The 15,824-nt window shown below is 35.0% G+C and overlaps 2 protein-coding genes across 2 annotated transcripts; both read right to left on the bottom strand.

Annotated features, from left to right (window-relative positions):
* Positions 1-5,171: 5,171 nt before the first annotated feature.
* Positions 5,172-6,068, bottom strand: LOC131852191 (retinol dehydrogenase 14-like). The gene has a single exon (XM_059202833.1). The coding sequence runs from the start codon at positions 6,066-6,068 to the stop codon at positions 5,172-5,174; it is 897 nt and encodes a 298-aa protein (XP_059058816.1).
* A 3,224-nt stretch (positions 6,069-9,292) lies between these two features.
* LOC131852190 (venom peptide isomerase heavy chain-like) lies at positions 9,293-10,364 on the bottom strand. The gene has a single exon (XM_059202832.1). The coding sequence runs from the start codon at positions 10,136-10,138 to the stop codon at positions 9,293-9,295; it is 846 nt and encodes a 281-aa protein (XP_059058815.1). The 5' UTR covers positions 10,139-10,364.
* Between the last annotated feature and the right edge of the window lie 5,460 nt (positions 10,365-15,824).

Genomic DNA, 15,824 nt, shown 5'->3' with positions numbered 1-15,824 from the left:
TCCAGGGCCTATTTATAGAATAGAAAATCATTTAATCAAGTAGACTTTTGATTTATTTTATATTAGACTAGCTGTTCCCGCGACTTCGTCCGCGTGGAATTTAACTTTATTTTCCTAAAATAAAAGTAGCCTAAGTTACTTCTAAAAATATTTAATATGTTTTACACATATTAATAAAAAATCCATTATCATCCAGGCTCTGGATACAAGTTCTTTTTAGCCCAAATTAGCAAGTACACTAACTCGAAGTTTTACAATACAGTTATATAGTACAATAAAAAACGTGCGTTGACAAAAATTACTGTACTGTCTTTCAAAAACTTATGATAATGGATTTTTTTTTTATTAATATGTTTTACGTCTTTTCTTTTTAGGAAAAAAATGTGCAAAAAACGTGCAAGATATTTCCGCGTTGCTTTTTACACGCTAGAAACTAAAATTTAAAAGGATAAAAATCATGTTCTTTATCCATACCATAAACATTGAGATTACACCCTAAAAGTCATATGCGCCAACAAATGCGATAAATTTATTGTCAGATATCGCGCGTTTTTCTCCGAGATGTGACCTTTTTTATTCTTGTGGATGACAATGGATTTTTTTATTAATATGTTTTACGGCTCTGGATACAAGTTATTTTTAGCCCAAATTAACAAGTACACTAACTAGAAATTTTACAATACAATTTACAAAAAAATACTGCGTGTTTCGGGCCCTCAACGGAAAACACGCTCAAAATTTTACAATTGCCCTTTATAAGTTACAAAAAAAAGAATAAAAAATGTACTAAACATTGTACAAAAACTTGCGTGTTTTATTGTCAGATATCGCGCGTTTTTCTCATTCGGAAAACATTTTTTTATTAATATGTTTTACGCTCAATACAAGTTATTTTTAGCCCAAATTAACAAGTACCCTTTTTATAAGTTAGAAAACACGCTAAAATTTAAAAGAAACTAAAATTTAAAAGAATAAAATAGTTTTCTTTATGCTTACCATAAACATTGAGATTACACCCTAAAAGTCAGTAAATTATAATAAATATCCGAGATACGGTGCAATTGGAGAATCGCAAAGTATGGGCCATTAATTTTATCATGTCGATTGTTGTATGAAAGGCGAGGGGTTGGGTGCTCCCCCGCTGTTCCCAGGTTCCTGATCGAATACGCATCTCCGAGATCTATACATAAATCGTATTGTCTGTCCGTCGATTTGTCTTATCATTCCATCTACTACTACATACCAACAGCTCGAGATGTTCAAATATAAATTTATATTTTTGACGGTTTCAGTGGTCTAGCGGTTGAGCACCCTGCTTTACTTCCGATGGTCGCGGGTTCGATTTCTTGCACGGTGCAAACATTTGTCATTGTATTCATGAGTATGATTGTATGGTGTTTTCTATGTATAATATGTATGTATTTACAATAAGATACCAAAGGATATATTGAAATTACTCTTAAATAAATTCAAAACATCTGTTAAATCATATTTAATGAGCAAAGCCTATTACTCACTAAACGATTACTTGAATGACGAGCGTTCATGGCAGTAGTTGTTCATGCACGGGATTTTCATTTAATGTTAGACTTAGATACCTATATAAATATACATTGTAAATAAACTGGCTTGAAAAAAAAAGTAATTCAATTGAGTTTCTTGCCAGTTCTTCTCAATTGGATCTATATACCGAACTGGACGGTAGGGAAAAAATTAAAATTATAATTTAAAGATTTAACGTTCATAAGCGGCTAAAATGTCCTACATGAATAAATGATTTTGAATTTGAAAGTCTAAAAATGGAATAACGGTACATTTGGACCTCTATAAATGAGACCACTACAATTTAGAACCAGCTTAATCGGAAGACTGTATTAAAGGAAACTTAATGATTGGTAAATAATTCTTGACCCCTTGAGATCAACAATTAACCAGGTTTCATTGTATCAAGTTTATTTTTATTAAATACTAGCTGTCCCGGCAAACGTTGATTTGCCATATAAATTAATAACGCTATAAAAAAATAGGGGTTGATGATAGAAGGGTGAAAATTTAGGTTTGTATGTATTTTTGTATGTTGTATCATAAAATTATAGAAACTAAAAATTTTGTCTAAAAAATAAAAATATAAAACTTTAGGGGTGGACTATCCCTAACATTTAGGGGGATGAAAAATAGATGTTGGCCGATTCTCAGACCTACTCAATACGCTCACAACATTTCATGAGAATCGGTCAAGCCGTTTCGGAGGAGTATGGGAACGAAAACTGTGACACGAGAAATAGTAACTAAAAATTTTGTCTAAAATATAAAAAAATAAAACTTTAGGGGTGGACTATCCCTAACATTTAGGGGGATGAAAAATAGATGTTACCCGATTCTCAGACCTACTCAATACGCTCACAAAAATCATCAAACCGTTTCGGAGGAGTATGGGAACGAAAACTGTGACACGAGAATTTTATATATAAGATTATTTGTATTTCTATTTCGTATTCACTGACCCTACCAAGCAAAACTTTGCCGTTTCTTAACGCACCAGTGGCGCGGTACGCGACGCGTGTCCGCGAAAATCTGTACAAATAGCTGTACACGATCCCTTATTGACGGGGGTTGTTGTTAATATAAAGTATTACTAGAATAGTCTATCATCCCTTTCGATATCCTTTTCATCTATATCTATATATATATTAAATAAAATTGGAGTGTCTGTTTGTAATATTGAAAGAACCGTTTTTTACTACATGCATATGAATATAATATAAATATGCTGTATATATAATATAATATAGCATATGCTGGTGGTCACTCTATTCTCCCAAATTTGAATTTTAATAACTGTATTTATCATAAACATGTTCCACTATTATTTGAAAAAAATATATCTCGATATCATTCCGAACTGACGGTAGATTTGACATATCATAAGAGTCTGTAATAGACCTACATGAATAAAGATATTTTGAATTTTGAATTTTAATACGATACATATACCAAAGTAAAATTTTTTACAATTTTTGTCTGTCTCTCTGTCTGTTTGTTCCGGCAAATCTCTGGAATGGCTGGACCGATTTTGACGGGACTTTTTTAGCAGATGGCTGATGTAATAAGGAGTAACTTAGGCTACTTTTACTTTAGAAAAATAAAGTTAAATTCCACGCGGACGAAGTCGTGGTAACAGCTAGGTATTTATATAAAAAGGCAAATAGCGAATTGTCAAAACTGTCTAAATCAATGCATGAGTGTAAAAAGCTAGTTTCTAAATGGCTCATAAATAAGTCACATAATGAAACTGAAGAACTGATCGTGTCCATATGCCAGTATTTATTTATCTTTGTGTTTATAATGAAAATCCAAATATATCTAAGTTTAGTGTAAAAATAATTTGTACGGATCAACAATACATACAACGTTTTCCGTGTCACGGTAGTGTTCTGGGAATGAGCACTGGTTATACTAAAGTACAGGATATTTCCTATTTAGGGAGCAGAGTCTCACCTTATATCTTAAGGATAAATGTAACATGTTATTGTACAATATGTAAATCTAAATATATATAACTCAAAGGTGACTGACATAGTGATCTATCAACGCACAGCCCAAACCACTGGACGGATCGGGCTGAAATTTGGCATGCAGGTAGATGTTATGACGTAGGCATCCGCTAAGAAAGGATTTTGATTAATTCTACCCCCAAGGGTATAAAATAGGGGATGAAAGTTTGTATGAAACTTTGTCAATTTTAAACCGATCGGGCTGAGACTTTGCATGCATAAACCTACTATGACGTAGGCATCCCCTAAGAAAGGATTTTGATAAATTCCACTCCTATGGGTATACTTTAACGCGAGCGAAGCCGCAGGGATAAGCTAGTAAATAAATAAATCATTACATACACGTTATATTACATACACGCATATCCTCGGAACGGTGAGGTCGCTCCGGGAAGCCTGTGAAGATACCACGCTACTGTGCTTCTGGGAGGAGCTCGGCTGGCTACTCTATTTGTCTCGGCTCTATACGCACAACGGCCCAGATGAGAGTTTCATTGCTGAGAATAGAGTCGAATTTACATTGCATTACATGATTTTTTATAGCATACATAACATAATATTATATAGAATAGAATAGAATAGAATAGAAAATCATTTATTCAAATAAACTTACATTGAAGCACTTTTGAATATAACATTTTTTTTTAATCTACCGCTCATTCGTAATGCTGTCTCATCACAAGAAGAACAAGCAAGAAACTTGTGTGTTGCTCTTTTAAACATTCTGGATGTTTTCTATGTATAATATGTATGTATTTAGGAAAACGAAAGATATATGTATTAGTATTAGATATCCAGTACCCATAACACAAGTTTTAGTTAACTTAACTTGGGACTAGATGTCGCTGTGTGAATTGTCCTGAGATTATTATTTTTATTTGTTTGTTTGTTTGTATAGGTCCTGTTATTTTTTTATTTTGATTAAAAGTTCATAATTTACACAATCGAGTTTTTTATTTTTTTAAATAAATATATATTTCCATTACAGTATTTATGTCTGCGTGATCACTCTATGTTTCTCTCCATAAGTCCAAAATTCATAATTCAAATTGTCGAGTTTTTTATCACTACAAAGTCGCTGTCGCTGTCTGTCCCTATGTATGCAAATCTTTAAAACTACGCAACGGATTTTGAAGCGGTTTTTTTTAATAGATAGTATAGTAGTATAGTGATTCAAGAGGAAGGTTTATATATATAATACATGTACACCCGTGCGAAGTCAGGGAGAGTAGCTAGTTTTAAATAAATATATTTTTCCAGCACAGTATTTATGTCCGTGTGATCGCGTTTCTCTCCGTAAGTCCCACTCATTCACTTAAGCGGATATATCACTTTGTCAATATTTGTGACTATTCCGCCGACAGGACGGACAATCTCCAGTAGGTATTATATATAGAGAGATATGTCTATAAGAAACTCAGCTTATTTTTTTTTTTTAATTTGTATTTAAAAAAACAGATTAAATTTTTAAATTCAAATTTTGGAGAATAGAGTGACCACCAGCATATGTTATTGAATGTTTGTCAAAAAAATATTTGATTTCGTAGTAATAGTTGCACTGATCAATTCCCACCAGCAACACCCGTTCACGAGTATGACGGACGAATCAAAACTCCCTCAAATTGCAAACTTGTCCGAACACAAACCACTTAAACCAACACCATCATACTTAACCATCTTTATAGACAGATCAAAGAGCTCACGTCCGACTTTCTCATTGACATTCCAAGACATGAAACGTTCTGAGCAATCCACGAAATACTTCCCCGAGACTGACGCACCTTCATCAGTCACTGAGAGATGAATGAACGTCTGGGCTGCCTCTAATACGCTTCTCTGACAGAACCAGCACCAAATCTTGAAAAATGTAGCGTAAAGTACATTCAAATTGTTAGATATACCAGTATTAACAATACCTGGGTGTATAGCGTTAACTACCACCTCTGTTTCTCTGAGTCGTCTTGCCAGTTCTGCTGTAAACAGCACATTACATAATTTACTATTCATGTAACATTTTACATCGTTACAACTCTTCTTATTCAGATTCACCAAATCAACAGCACCTAAATAATGAAGAATTGAACTCGTATTCAAAATACGACTCGGTTGCTTCTTTAATAACGGCATCAATAGTAGAGTTAGAAGAAACGGCGCGAAATGGTTCACCTGCATCAGTTCGATAATCCCATCTTCCGTGTAAGTATTTGAGGAGCTGGCAATACCAGCGTTGTTCACAAGTATGTCTAATTTATCTTCTGTTTCAATTATATCTTGACAAAAAGCTCTGACGGATTTTAGAGATGCTAAATCCAGCGGCTTGAAGATCACAGCGCTGTTGTTAGTTTGAGCTATAATTTTGTCTCGAGCGATGCAAGCCGTTTCTTCATTTCTGCATGCTAATATAACTTTTGCTCCTCTTTTTGCTAATGATTTAGCTATTTCGAATCCAATGCCAGTATTTGCGCCAGTTACTATCACAACTTTTCCAGTCATCACCGCGTTTGAGGTACACATTTTCACATTACAACGGAGTGAAGCGCGGCAAAATGCAACAATTAAAAGTGAGGTTATGATAAATATTATTATTGACAATGTCATGTTATTTATATTGTAATTTGTGTTAAATTAAATTATAATAATAGTGTTTTAAATATACATTTATTGACGCTGATATTTTTATAAAATACACTATTTGGACTGTCAACTGTTTCGTAAGATGTATAAATATGGCTTTAGAAGGTCACATATATAAGGAGAGGGGAAATAGTACTTAGCGTATTTTGCTGTTAAACAACGAATATTCATAAAGATAAATCTTTATTTATGACTAGCTGTACTCGCGACTTCGTCCGCGTGGAATTTAACTTTATTTCTTCTAAAATAAAAGTAGCCTAAGTTACTCCTTATTACATCCGCTACCTGCCAATAAAAGTCCCGTCAAAATCGGTCCAGCCATTTTAGAGATTCGCCGTAACAAACAAAGAGACAGACAAAAATTTTTAAAAATGTCGTTTGAGTGTATGTACCATATTTATATTCATATGCATGTAGTAAAACGGTTATTTCAATATTACAAACAGACACCCCAATTTTATTTGTATGTATAGATATCAAACTGAGTAAAAAGTAATAAAAAAATCAATATTTGTGGTCTAATAATGTCTGTCGAATTAAGAACTTCCTACTTTTAGAAGTTATTGTAAAACAAATGCAAGGTGCACATATAAAAATAACAAACCGATTAAAAAATTGGCGAGAATGTCATGGTTAACCAAGGTTCATTTTGGAATGAAAGTTGTTTATTTCCGTCCGTTGTAAGTTCGGGTTAGAGGTAATGATTAAATTATTTATTTTTGACAAAAATGCAACAGCAATATATGGCGATCACTAATCCTAATTTTATATAAATATCTGTATTTTTATCATTATGTACAAGATCGCAGTTGTCTAGTACCCATAATACAATCTCTACTTACCGTGGGACTAAATGGCGCTGTGTGACTTGTCCTGAAATATTATTATTATTAATTATCGATATATTATATTATTACAGATAAAAATATAGTCACTCAAAGATCTTTTTTGTTCTTTCAGATCAAAATGAAGCACTAAGCAGTTTCAACGATGCTGGGTAGCTCTACAACATCAGTCTCTTCCATTTGACTGCATTCAGAACCGAGCAGCCAGAATCATTGGCAATCAACGTCGTTGTGACAGACTCGACCCATTGGCTTTTGCAGAGAAACATTGCTTCTCTGTGCAGTCTCTATGTACATAATATACTTTAATAATAATAATAATATACTTTATTGATACCAATTTAAGTAGTTACAGTTATTCTCCTTATAAACTATTACATTTTTGTTATATACACATCATACATATAATTTACCAGTAGCATCTATATAGGCCGAGTCTGTTTCATAGATACTACCTTCTTCCAGCGACAAATAGGTAAAAATTAAAATGTTGCAATTGCCTGGGTAGATTTACATTTCAACTTGTACAAAATATGAATGAATTGCATTGGCACCAATCCATTCGCAGCTCGTAAACAGGTTTACAAGTGACTCTGCGCGACCACAATAACCATGAACATAAACAATATAATAACGTTAGTTAACAAACTAAAATAATATAGTTTTAATTTTATCTTTTTATATCTTAATGAAAACAAAATTCTTTTGGGAAACTAAAAGATGTTTTTAAATCCAAGATCCCGCAAACTTTAAAAACAAAGCTATATAACCAATGCGTTCTCCCAGTGATAACATACGCTTGCGAAACGTGGACTCTGACCGCCGAAAGGGTCAACAAGCTACAAGTCACCCAAAGAGCAATGGAGCGATCTATGCTCGGTATCTCCCTACGAGACAGACTGCGGAATCCTGAGATCAGAAGGCGCACTGGAGTTACCGACATCATCCAAAGAATCGCGCAGCTAAAGTGGCGTTGGGCTGGTCATGTATGCCGAAGCAAAGACAACAGATGGACATACAGATCCTTAATGTGGCGACCTAGGATGGGAAGCAGAAGCGTAGGCAGACCAACTGCCAGATGGTCCGATGATATCAGGAAGACGGCAGGACCGACCTGGACAAGTCACGCCACAGACAGACTGAAGTGGAAAATTATGCAAGAGGCATACGTCCAGCAGTGGACAAATATATGCTGAAAGAAAAAAAAAAGAAAAAATATCTTAATGTACGCTTAATCTTAAATTTGTTTATAATAACAGTATATCGTAGATGTATATAAATATATATATTGCTTGTTTAAGGTGTATACATAATGTATTATGGAGTGCGGACAACATTGTAATTTCTTTTTCATACTGCTTTCTTGATATATGATGTAGTAGCTGTGACGTGGTCGAGTGGAATGAGTAGTCATGCTCACAAAAAATTCCAGACACGTGTCATTGGGCTCCCTAACATATGGTCGAGCGCAGTGATGGCTGGCTCATCCGCCATACTCGTGAACGAGTGTTGCTTGTTGGGACTGATCTGCTCTTATCGCTACGACTGATTTAATGTTATTGTATATTTATATTTGACCCTAATAAATTAGTGCTGGTTGGTAGTTTGTATTCACACGTTTGTAAATGTAAACTTACAATGATTTAAAAGAGCAACACGCAAGTTCCTTGCTCATTCTTATTGTGATGAGACAGCATTCCGAATGAGCGGTAAATTGAAAAAAATGTGATGATTATTCAAAAGTGCTTAAATTAAGTTTATTTGAATAAATGATTTTATATTCTATTCCCCACATAACATTTCGGGGATGAAAAAAAAAATAGATGTTGGCCGATTCTCAGACATTATATACTCAATAGATATTGAAATGTATTTGTGGGTATTCGTAATGCTCACAAAACTTCATGAGAATCGGTCAACCCGTTTCGGAGGAGTATGGGAACGAAAACTGTGACACGAGAATTTTATATATAAGATTGAATATGGTTTAATTTGAACATTCGCATACCTGTAAGGGATGCTGTATGTCATATTAGTTATAATAAGATCCGAAACTACCATGTAGCAAGCAAATAAATAAATTATCATTATTATTATTATTATTTTAAAAATATGAATGGACTTTGCAGCTCTAATAGATACAGATAACGAATTTCATAACTTGATACCAGTTACAGTAAGGGTATTGTGATAGAATTTAGAGGAATAGGAAGGAATGGAAAGCAAGAGTCATTATTTATATATTTATATACATAAACATTAATAACCAGCGTGTGTAGACCTCAAGATCCAATTAGTATAATAAGAAACGTTAGTAAATATAGCTAGTTTCACATCACAATCCCTCGGTTTCACCGCGAGCAATCCAGCCACTCTATCTCCATCAAAAATCGGCCCAAACTCATAAATAAAACAGTCCTCATGTTCAGCCATATCAACACACAACAAGGAGTCATCCAATTCTACTCCATACGTCTCAAAACATCGCCCATTTGGCACTAAAGATACCTCAAACTTATCGAAGTCATTGGTCAGGAACATCTTCTTGTCCATCGTGGAGACAGTCTTCCAAACACTTGCCTCTACCTCCTTAACTGGACTCTCATTTAATAAAGAAGATTTCATCGTGATAGGATACGAATCTACGTTCAATTTCGCAACTGCTATATCATATTTCGGTGTTGGTTGACTGCTATTATATTTCTCGTGCAGTCTCCAAATTAAAATTGGATAAGTGTGAGTGTAGTTTCTTGCAAAGTCATGGTATAAGAGTACCCGATGCATAGCACCCTGTTTCCTGCAGTGAGCTGAAGTGACAATCCATTTAACTAGTATAACAGATGCGAAACAAGCAAAAGACCATTTGGATGACGAATTTCTGGTCACAGCAGCGACGTAAGGAAATCTATCGGCGATCAACATCGAAGAGTTGGTATCTAAAGCGATGATACCCATAGATTTTGCCAAGTTATAAACACCTCCTCCGTTCAAGTAGACTCTATTCTTTTCTTCTACGTTTATGTCTGTTGCAAACTTGACCATAACACAAACTGCCATGATGGCAACCACAATGATACCTGATAGAATAATGCAGGCTGCTTTCATTTTAGTTATTAACTCTTCTATTCTATTCTTCAATTGAAACCTCAACAACTTTATAATCGTTCTGTTTCTTTCTGTCCTTTTCTACCATTCAATAAAGGTATATCTAGAATAAGAGACAACTAAACTGTCAAATATACATTGTAATTCCCCAAGTTGAAGTTTTTGTATTATTTAATTTTATGTCCATTCAAGATTTTTGTAGCAAATGTTTTCATTCTTACCTTAGTCAGTGACGTTGTCAATTTTGATATGTTTTTATTGAAAGATCTATTAAAAACTGCTTTTCAAAGTGACGCTAGCAACTGCTCTTCTAAAATAAAGACAGACTTAGTAGTGAATCAGAATTTGCCAAGCTGAAAAGGAAATAAACACATAGCAAAACTAGGCATGTGCATAATAAAAATCTGCAGATTTTTCCAAGCACAAGAGGAAACGCCACTACACATCCTATGTGGTTGTAGCACAATCATGCGTAAACGAAATATCTTCTTTGGAAAGTGTACACTATATCCTGAGGAGATAAAAACCATCGCTCCTAGGAATATCCTTCAATTCTTGCCCCTGACGGGTCTAGGTAGACAACTTTGAAAAAAGGCGAGCACAATAGATCTATGTAGGTCGAGGTTTCCTCACGAGACTACAGCATGGGGTTATTCAAGATGGGTATATTAAGTTTTCTTAAGGGTAGGCAACGCGCATGTGACACCCCTGGTGTTTTAGGCATCCATAGGCTACGGTAACCATTTACCATCAGATGGGCCGTATGCTTGTTTGCCACTATAGTAGTGTAAAAAAGAAAGTGTTACAGGTCGTAAAGAAAGTGGTAAAGTGTACAATAGCCCAAAACCCTCATGAAAAAAGAAATAGTAGTGTTGTAAATTGTTTTATAAACCTTTTTTTATTATTTATATTTTTTATAATATTGTTTTTATATGACACTAGTTTTTGCCAGCGGGTTTGCTCGCGTATGATTATTAATTAGGTGTAGTTTTTGCGGCTTTACTTTTGGTTAACGTGTGTAAAACATTAGGGCCTACAAAATCTAAAATCTTTTCTTAGAGGATGCCTACGTCATAGTAGTTTTATGCATGCAAAGTCTCAGCCCGATCGGTTTAAAATTGACAAAGTTTCATACAAACTTTCGCCCCCTATTTTATCGGATTTTTTAGCGGATGACTACGTCATAACATCTACCTGCATTCCAAATTTCAGCCGGATCCGTCCAGTGGATTGGGCTGTGCGTTGATAGATCACTATGTCAGTCACCTTTGAGTTATATATATTTAGATAAGGTATTATTGTTTGCAACCATCGTACTATATAAAAAAATATCACATCATTTTGTTATTTGACAAATGCCAGTGTTATTCACCACATCTAACAGTTTAATGTACCGAATTTATTCTCTCAAATTTAGATAATAAAACAGCAATATTATCTTTATATCAATGGAGTAAAGTACATAATTGTGTATCATATATGCGACGAGGTTTCGACACAGTTTCGCTCCGGTCCTATGTAAATGAGGCGTAGACAGTAAAAACATCAAATAAGCTGTTTCTTACAATATTTTGTTATTTATTTATTTCTTAATAATTTGCATTTCATATACCTATATATAAATATATATAACTCAAAGCTGACTGGCTGACATAGTGATCTATCAACGCACAGCCCAAACCACTGGACGGATCAGGTTGAAATTTGGCATGCAGGTAGATGTTATGACGTAGGCATCCGCAGAAAGATTTTGATTAATTCTACCCCCAAGGGGATAAAATACGGGGTGAAAGTTTGTATGAAACTTTGTCAATTTTAAACCGATCGGGCTGAGAGTTTGCAGGCATAAAGCTACTATGACGTAGGCATTCTCTAAGAAAGGATTTTGATTAATTCTACCCCCAAGGGGATAAAATAGCGGGTGAAAATTTGTATGAAACTTTGTCAATTTTAAACCGATCGGGCTGAGACTTTGCATGCATAAAGCTACTATGACGTAGGCATTGTCTAAGAAAGGATTTTGATAAATTCCACCCCTAAGGGGATAAATTAACGCGAGCGAAGTCGCGGGAAAAAGATAGTTCATATTATAAAGAGATACATTTTGTATGTTTGTTTGTTTGTTTGTTTGTTGAGCAAACATTATCCTGTATCCTAGCGATGTCGGCACGGACTCTAGTTGTATTGCCGACTAGCTATGTAGTAGGGATGTTATGGATATGAAATTTCGGATATGGATAAGTTTCGGATATAGGAATGATTATTATACCGGATACGGATACGAATGTAGATATGAAATTATTTCGGATTATCCGTTAGTTTCGGATAACTTCGGTTACGGATATCAATTTTTTAAGGAATTTCAAAAGTAAAATACAAATCGCTAATGAAATGGTTACATAACGTGTCTCAATTAGGCTCCGCCCCTATCCGATGTTGTCCGAAACTGTTGGACTCGCTTACGGTTACGGATATTATTTTATATCGGATATCCGATAGTGTCGGTTACGGTGACGGATATTTTTCTATATCGGATATCCGATAGTGTCGGTTACGGTTACGGATATTTTTCTATATCGGATATCCGATAGTGTCGGTTACGGTTACGGATATTTTTCTATATCGGATATCCGATAGTGTCGGTTACGGTTACGGATATTTTTCTATATCGGATATCCGATAGTGTCGGTTACGGGTACGGATATTTTTCTATATCGGATATCCGATAGTGTCGGTTACGGTTACGGATATTTTTCTATATCGGATATCCGATAGTGTCGGTTACGGTTACGGATATTTTTCTATATCGGATATCCGATTGTGTCGGTTACGGTTACGGATATTTTTCTATATCGGATATCCGCTAGTGTCGGTTACGGTTACGGATATTTTTCTATATCGGATATCCGATAGTGTCGGTTACGGTTACGGATAATATTTTATATAGGATATCCGATAGTTTCGGTTACGTTTACGGATATTTTTCTATATCGGATATCCGATTGTGTCGGTTACGGTTACGGATATTTTTCTATATCGGATATCCGCTAGTGTCGGTTACGGTTACGGATATTTTTCTATATCGGATATCCGCTAGTGTCGGTTACGGTTACGGATATTTTTTGATATCGGATATCCGATAGTGTCGGTTACGGTTACGGATATTTTTCTATATCGGATATCCGATAGTGTCGGTTACGGTTACGGATATTTTTCTATATCGGATATCCGATAGTGTCGGTTACGGTTACGGATATTTTTCTATATCGGATATCCGCTAGTGTCGGTTACGGTTATGGATCTCCTTAACATCCCTGCAATATAGTACTCGGCGTTGCCGAAATATTATTTACAATATCTATTCAGAACATTTTGTATACTGCATGTTGCGGGTGAATAATACGATGTTGCTGGTCGAGACGATGTATATTACAGATGATGATAAACTGACAATATGTACATAGAAATAATGATCTTATATACTAAATAACAATAGGAAAATGTAAGGTGGGGTGACACAGTTTAGATACAGCAGTGCCTAGTAGACAATATTGAATTTGTCTTACTAGACATTATTAAATGCAATTATTATTTTATGTATCTAGGTGACTGTTGCCCATACTGCACATCTATATATATTGTTTGCTCAGCGTTTCTGTTTATTGAAATTGGAGACACGAGGAAAGCAAAGGGTAGAGCGGCCACTTGTTATATAACTGCAAACATAACGGCAAAACAGATACCAATTACTGCTCTATTATTTTAACTAATTATAAACAACAACCCGCCCCGGCTTCACACGCATCTAATATTTGAACGTCTTTTATTAAAACTAATATATCTCCTAAAGTGTTCATAAATCTATTGATGTAATGGGCATCTTTGTTCAAAGTTAAATACGGTAAAGTTAAATATGTCTGTCGGTCTGTTTGTTCCGGCTAATCTCTGAAATGGCTGGACCGATTTTGACGGGACTTTTATTGGCAGGTAGCTAATATAATAAGGAGTAACTTAGGCTACTTTAATTTTAGAAAAATAAAGTTAAATTCCACGCGGACGAAGTCGCGGGTGAAGCTAGTATATAATAAAGGCGAAATAGCATTTTCTGGACATAAATTAAACAAGATACATCTCGATTTATCGACGTCATATTCCCAAGAGGCAAGTTTTTGTTTGCAATCTGATCTGTGATCTAAGTGGAGTCGTGGCTAAGTTTGGCTAATTAATGGGGCCATAAATTGATCAGTAAGGGTGGGGGGCAGTGACCCTATGGGTTCGTGACAGGGTGTAAGTGACCGAGAGAATTGGATTAAGATATCTTGACTTATCTTTACTAGTAATATATAAATGCGAAAGTAACTCTGTCTGTCGCGCTTTCACGGTATAACTACTGAGCCGATTTCAATGAAATTTAGTACACAGATTGTCTAGACTCTGGGAAAGAATATAAGCTACTTTTTAATGCGAAAAATGCGTTGGAAAAGGTTAAAAGCGGAGGTGAAAGGTTACGAGTTAAAGTACACATTTATGCAATTTTTTCTTAGACAATTCACACAGCGCCATCTAGACCCAAGTTAAGCTAGCTAAAGCTTGTGTTATGGGTACTAGATAACTGATACATATACATAGATTTTCTTTTTGTTAATACATACATATTATACACAGAAAACACCCGTGTACAAACAATCATACTCATGAATACAAATGTTTGTGCCGTGCGAGAAATCGAACCCGCGACCATCGGTCGTAAAGCGGTGTGCTAGACCGCTAGACCATCGAGGTCGTCAAATTTGAGGTTAGGATATCTTAAAAACCTTAACGATCGTTGACGACGATTCGTTTTCAAAAATCTATAAGATCTATTATTTCTGATTAAAGTGATCTCCCAACAAACTATTTTTGTTATCATTTGTGTTATTACTGACGGTCGCGGTAGTATAGCGGTTTAACACCTTACTTCCAATTGTCGCGGATTCGATTCCTCGCACGGCACAAAATATTGTATTCATGAGTATGATTGTATGTATCGGTCTGAGAGTTTTCTATGTATAATATGTATGCATTTACGAAAAAAGTGTCTATATTTGTATCAGTTATCTAGTACTCATAACACAAGCTTTAGCTAGCTTAACTTGGGTCTAGATGGCACTGTGTGAATTGTCTTGAGATTATTATTATATCTCACTAGATACACAGAAATAGGTATCCTAGTTTACCAAGTTTCGAGAGGGTGCACGATCCACGAGCATTTCTAACTCACAACACGAATTTAACTTTATATTTCTAAAGTAAAAGTAGCCTAAGTTACTGCTTATTACATCAGCCATCTGCTAAAAAAAGTCCCGTCCAAATCGGTCCAGCCATTTCAGAGATTAGCCGGAACAAATACACAGACAGACAAAAATTGGAAGAAATGTTATTTTCGTGTGTGTATTTAAATTCGTATGCATGTAGTAAAAATCGGTTATTTCAATATTACAAACAGACACTCCAATTTTATTTATATGTATAGATGTATAGATTTAACATAGGTATTTACTTTCAAGAGGGTGCACACCCATCCACGAGCCTCTCCAACTCACAGCCACATCGAATAGGGTTGCAATTCTCGCTAATATATATTTATCTATCGCTTCATTCAATTACTACCCGCTCCACTGTGCATCCGCCGTGATGATACGCAATC

This window comes from Achroia grisella, unplaced genomic scaffold, assembly GCF_030625045.1.
Source record: "Achroia grisella isolate CSIRO2021 unplaced genomic scaffold, CSIRO_AGI_Agris_v1 utg841, whole genome shotgun sequence".
Classification (NCBI taxonomy): Eukaryota; Metazoa; Arthropoda; class Insecta; order Lepidoptera; family Pyralidae; genus Achroia; species Achroia grisella.
Note: the sequence above shows the minus strand (reverse complement) of the source record. Positions and strands in the feature narration are given on the sequence as shown.

Coding starts and splice junctions, on each gene's coding strand:
- LOC131852191 (XM_059202833.1), bottom strand. CDS start 6,068: ATGTGTACCTCAAACGCGGTGATGACTGGAAAAGTTGTGATAGTAACT.
- LOC131852190 (XM_059202832.1), bottom strand. CDS start 10,138: ATGAAAGCAGCCTGCATTATTCTATCAGGTATCATTGTGGTTGCCATC.